General features: G+C 41.5%; 1 protein-coding gene across 1 annotated transcript; it reads right to left on the reverse strand.

Moving 5' to 3' along the window:
* Positions 1–3,367: 3,367 nt before the first annotated feature.
* On the reverse strand, positions 3,368–5,075 carry RB195_017832 (uncharacterized protein; the record flags this gene model as incomplete). The annotated part of the gene is made up of 3 exons (XM_064185002.1): positions 3,368–3,474; positions 4,760–4,835; positions 4,899–5,075. The coding sequence occupies 3 exons, from the start codon at positions 5,073–5,075 to the stop codon at positions 3,368–3,370; spliced, it is 360 nt and encodes a 119-aa protein (XP_064040883.1).
* Between the last annotated feature and the right edge of the window lie 925 nt (positions 5,076–6,000).

Genomic DNA, 6,000 nt, shown 5'->3' on the forward strand with positions numbered 1-6,000 from the left:
CGCGAGACGTTGAAGTACACATCTTACATTCTAATATACTTTTGTAATGATTCTTTACATAATTGATGCAAAAGAAGATTTTGAAGATAATTTTAATCAGTGCTGGACAAACGTGGACGAATTGAGGATTTCTTTGTAGGATCTCTTTTGTTTTAAACTAAAAAACAAACAAGTAGCAACTTTGCGTAGCCTCTCGAGCATTATTCTATGTTTCACTGCAATCAAGAGAAAAAATTGGAGGACTCTGAAATTTCCCCACTTTTGTCCAATGCCGCACAATTTTACTCACAGGTATTGAGATATTCCAATGTATTCTGCACCTCAGTTGCGGTCAAGGAGTTTCTTGCATCGAAAGTTCTGACATATCGAAACTACTCCGTAGTTTTACTTTGATTTTTCACTTTTTCATCGCTGGGATCATCGAGAAAGAAACAACCTATTGTATTTTTGTTATTTCAAAGGAAGTTGTGCCTCTTCGCCTTCTAAGCGTTCTGAATAGATAAAGTAGTGATGAGAATGCAGATATTCGCTTGAATTCTAAGACTATTGGTGTGGACGGAAACTCAGTGATAGCAGCTTCTGTGGAGAATATTCCGATGTAACAATGTAACGTACTAGTTGGCCGGCACAGCTAGTTTCTGCTATTTTGACACCACGTTTATGGTAAAAATCTGTGTTGTGTGCATGTGCATGTGCTATTGTTTGGTATTTTCCTTGTGAAATGAATTGATGTAATAATAAAGCCTTTTTTATGGTTATTGTGTTGTACACAAGGACAAACAGTGAAAATACCATAATATGAACCAATTCTGAGCAAAAGTTTCGTTTTTTCCATTCAAAAAGTTTCATTCGTTACACCATTATCTCCCGAAAATGCTATGTAGATTATTACATTAACTACAGAGTGATAGAGGAAGATAGTGTAGCTAATTGGAACCCTGGCATGATTTTTGACGACGCTGCATTACAAACACCTCCAAATTCCCGCTGAGCAGCAGTCGCACTATCAGCATTTCTCTAAAATGACTTCACAGCAAATGCGCTTTGTATACCGATCCACTGGTCCATGGTTACTCAATAGCAATTTGTTATACTGAACGATGTAATTGCCACCAACTCCTGAGGGCTGCTAACACTACGTCAGAAATTCCCCGTTCTCCTGTGTCACCTCGTATATCCGGCACTTGCATATTTGGACGCTAACAAAGCAAAAAATGGCGAGTCCTCTTTTTTTATTGTTGTTTTGCGCCAGGTGTAACTGTAACTCACACAGACATTTTCTTTCTCACTCTCTCTATCGAAGGTGTTTTATATCTTTTGAGATCCTCTGTGCCTTTTGGTTCACCCGTAATGGATCTTTATAACCTGACCCGTCTTTATATAACCTTCAATATGTATTCCGCTGGATTGAAAAGACGGAATATTCTCTCTTAAAGGCATTAAAAAATTCGTATACAGGGTCGAAGATTATGGAGAAGAGGAGATTCCGTCCATTTCTTCCTAATAGCCCGGTAAAAAGCGGCCCGGAAGATACGGCTTCAGCGTTCCGGTGCGCTATTTTCTACAACGAGTCCGATTGGAGCGTGGCAGCCTTGTGGATGCGCCGCATCTTTCGGGCCGTTTTTTTACAGCAGTTAAGAAGGAATGGACGGAATCACCCCACTCTCCAAAATCTACTATCCCGTATAAGAATACTCCACCTAAAATCCGTACCACCTCAGATTCGTGGGGTGATCTTTAAGTCAAAACCACAAACTACGCGCTTTTTGCGCCCATAAAAAAGAACACATTTTGAACGATCTTCGGATGGTAAGTCTTTTTGAATGTGGCAGAGATGTTCTCCCCTCATAGAAACCACATCTCATTTGAACATGGGGTTTTTCTCAGTTGCATGCTTATTGGAATCAGGGGTTGGCTCAAGTTTTGGTTGTTATTTGGATTTTCATTTGCTGTAATGACACATTGTAGAAGTACGTATTGGTCGGGGCCTGCAGAAAAAGGCTCAGATCTAACCATCAGGTTTATCAAAAAGTCTTGCACCGAAGGAAAAGTTTCACAGCGTTATTTAAACCATCAGTTAAGATTCAACAATATATTCACAATAGACATTTATAACCGTAGCTCATGTGTTGGAGAAGGCATTGATGCCTTTGCACAGAACTCGGGTGGCCGCGCCCCCAGGACGAGTGTAGTGTAGCGGTTAGAGGTTCCGCTTCCTGCACGATCGATCGGACGTTCGAATCCGCCCCTGTGCTCACCAAGCCTTTCATCCCTCCGGGGTCGATAAATTGGTACCAAACTTGTCTGAGAGGAGAAAAACACTGACGTGACACGTCGGCTAACCACCGCAAGTTATTGTATATGCCAGTTACACGTTCGTAAACCTCAAACGATTCTGAATTGAAGTGAACGTGGGGGCGCATCCCAAGCAGATTGATTGACGCCAGAAACCTTATCCTTCTATGCTTTATCGCGGCCTCCCGATTTGCAAACCACAAACTGCGCTTTTGTGGTCGTCCTATTTGTCGAACTTCCTCCCGTGTGGTTCATGTTTCAGCGGCCGGAACAAGAAGGGATCTAGCGGCGCAAAGTCCGGCGAAAACGGCGGGTGGACAGCTGGGCGCCAGCCGAACTGTGCAATTTTTGCACTGCCGCGCGTTGTCATGAAGCGAATAGATAGTTTATCCTCGCTCTCACCCTCCCAACTTGTTGTTGCTGTCTGCCGCTGCTCTACTCACGTTGAGCTCTTAAAGTTTACACTCAAAGTTGTTCATCATTTATGATGATTCCTAAACTGACAAAAGTCCCCACGCGCACTGTTATATATCATATTCATATCATTGTACTCGTGAAGGGTTATTTAAATAAAATCTTTTACAAATGTGGTCATGATATATCATATGGAAGGTTTTTCTTCCTCGATTAGTTGATGCTGTTGTCTTTTTTCATATAGTTGGTTTCATATTTGGAAGAACGTCATATTTGTAGATGTTGTCGAAGCAAGAAATTCGCGTAATTTTACTGCCCAAGTTCAAACTTGGACATAATCCGGAATGCTAAAGAATGCTAGAGTATTCTATTTGATGCAAGATTTTCAAAACAACCTGATATTTCGGTGTTAACCGAGTCGACTAAGTGGAAATTTCCATTTCTACGGATATTTAAAAAGATTATCACGTACAGTACCCTATTATATATGTGTAGTTGTGTCATATATGTGGTTCCAAGGGGAATTTTCAGAAAGAAAAAAAAAAAGAAATTTACGTCAAGGCTCCCTAAATCGATATGGATGTGTATAATTGTGCTCATTTAGATAGAAAGAGAACAGATCAGATCTTTTGATCATAATTCTTGTCGTGGAAAAGATTTATGGAGCTATACATGTACATCTTGCACTTGATGCTATCCCTTCGTAGCCGTATCTGTCGAAGTGGTACACTTCGTATCCATCCAAGCCAAATGCACGATGACTTCCTGAAAAAGCCGCTATTTGTGTACAAGCTTTCGTGAAGTATACGCTAAAAAGGCAAATGTCGTGATTTTCGGTAGAACGGATTTGAGGTGGTTTGTGAAGTATCAATGGGAGGTATTCTCCATCCAATGTTAAGCCCCCGTGGATTCCACTTATGTAGGCTTTAGACGCTACCACATTGAGAATCAGCAACGCGTTCGCGGGAGAGGGTCGAGAAGTAACTGTCTGATGTGTCGCCGTCTGCCTAAATCTTGATAGTTGCTCCTAACAGCTTAGTTACTGTCACAACCGTTTTGTCGTTCCCCTTGTCCTCTGTCAGGATGACTCCTCTCCTCTCCCTCATTCATCGCAACCAGCTCCGTGGAAGAAAAAGACGTTCGTAGGGAAAATCACATGTGCTTGTTTCTCAAAATTAGACAGAGGAAGTTTTTTTTAACATGTTCGTAACCAAGAAGCAACTCAGAACGTTTTCCTACCCAACGTCATCTGTGGATTCGAGAGTTCCACTGTTTTCGGAAATTGAAGAAAGTGCCGCATCGGAAGTAAATAGAAAAGTTCACATTCTAACCTGTGAAAAAATTACGGGGAAAAATTTCTTCGTGAATCTGTTCTTGACAACAGGTCAAATTGTAATCTTTTTATTCCGTAAAGTATATTAATATTCAAATATGGTGGTGTCTTTGTGGCGCGAAATCGCTAGAGAAATCGCCTAGCGGAAGTGTGGGATGCCCGGCGGACAATGCCTGGGTAAGAATGTACACTTCTCTATTAACTTTCAATGCGGCACTTTCGTCGCTTTCCGAAGAAAATAGAAGTCTCGAATTCACGTATGCTGTGGGATACAAAAACCTTAAATGACCTCAGGATTATGAATGTGCTGAACCTTCTGCTGAATTTCGAGGAACAGGCGCAACTCCTACAAACACCTTTTCTTCCATGGAGTTGTACGAGAGAGATGAGCTTGTGGCAGGACCGTGTATGCGGGAAAGTAATCATCTGAGGGTTGCCAGTTTTGAGCACACATTTGTCAGAACTAAATTTAGAAAATATCTTTGAAATCACCAGCTCATTTATTTCCTACTGGCTCTTTCAACACTCAATTTTGCCCAATGCCAAGGGCCCCGACGGTCAGCAGTGGATTAGCCCATCGGACATGGATTTCTAGACATAACTGAGTAGATGTGTTCTAATGCTCTAATGTGTTACATTCCACCTACTTGCTTGCAATGTTACATACGAGAGATACAGTTTCGTGATTTTTCGAACGGCTCTAAGAAACAAACCTACCTGTTTGATTATTGAAGTCCCACAATTCGAGCAAACAGCCCGCCCTAACCACGGCAACCACGGGCGCATTGTCCCACTGAAGAAGAAAACATAACAAGAACACCGGCTTCTGGTTTTCGCGGTAAAGAAAGAGACCTACTATAGCACCGAGCACGCCGTTGCCATCAATTTTCAATCGAAGTGCTTGCTTCAGATTGCAGTCGGAAGTGGAGAACAGCACGGAACAACACCGTGTGCAATCGGAAAGTACGTCACTTTCACAATTCGATGTCGTGAATCTCACAAGAAGAGCTGCCACAATGCATCGTATCAACATCTGCAGCACTAGGTGGTGCTCGGACTCATTTAAATTCTGTAGTATAACGGTACACTTTTCATTATTTTCCATTTTCACACGAATTCAAGATTTTATAATGACACATAGGCAATGAATAAAGAAATCGGCGGAATTCTTTTGGGAAATAGAATTCAAGAAGCAAGAAATTTGCATAGATTTTCTCTCCCACGGCGGTGTGGATGGTTCGAACAAGGCATGTCTTTCAATTAAATTCGTTAGAAAAGTGATGGATGCGTATTTATTGAAGTGCCCAAGAAAGAAGAAAAACAACTTCTAAGAAATCACCAGTGCCTCTCAGTGTTTGATTGTTACTGGTTTCGGTAGAGTCTTCCTCAACAAATAAACTATTCGCTAAGTTCGAGGTCATCAGCCATTCGGTCGCCAACTTCTCTGACTTCCGGACTCCCCATTTTTAGAAGAGGGATATTGCTGGCTTGCCCATTCGGTGAACAACATTAGTGATTGGTGGGTCCAATCGAAGTACCGTCCGTCAACTTAAACTTTCATCTTGTCCCATTGAAACTTTCGTTCTCGTTGAATGCAGAATAAATGCATTAGGAGAGAAAACATAGAAGTGTAAATTGATGAGTGGCGTGTTCTGTACTATTTTCGTTTCATAAGACGACATACGATTCTTAACTTGTAACTAAACTTGTACTAGTAACTGTAACTTTTAACATTGAGCACAAACGTTAACTGATGTGACGTGATTGCTTACCAATTTCCATAGCGTGGATGTGAACGTCGATCTACAGGGGAAACTAAAGAAGAGGAAAAAAATGGATAACTCATTTCAGGAGTCCCCAGGAACAAGGCGGATGAAATGGAGGAAACCGGTAAAATTTAGTCACCACTCCATTAGACTGCTGTCCTTCTAGTTTTGAATTCTTAGAAACACGTTTCG

Source organism: Necator americanus, chromosome II (genome assembly GCF_031761385.1).
Source record: "Necator americanus strain Aroian chromosome II, whole genome shotgun sequence".
Lineage (NCBI taxonomy): Eukaryota > Metazoa > Nematoda > Chromadorea > Rhabditida > Ancylostomatidae > Necator > Necator americanus.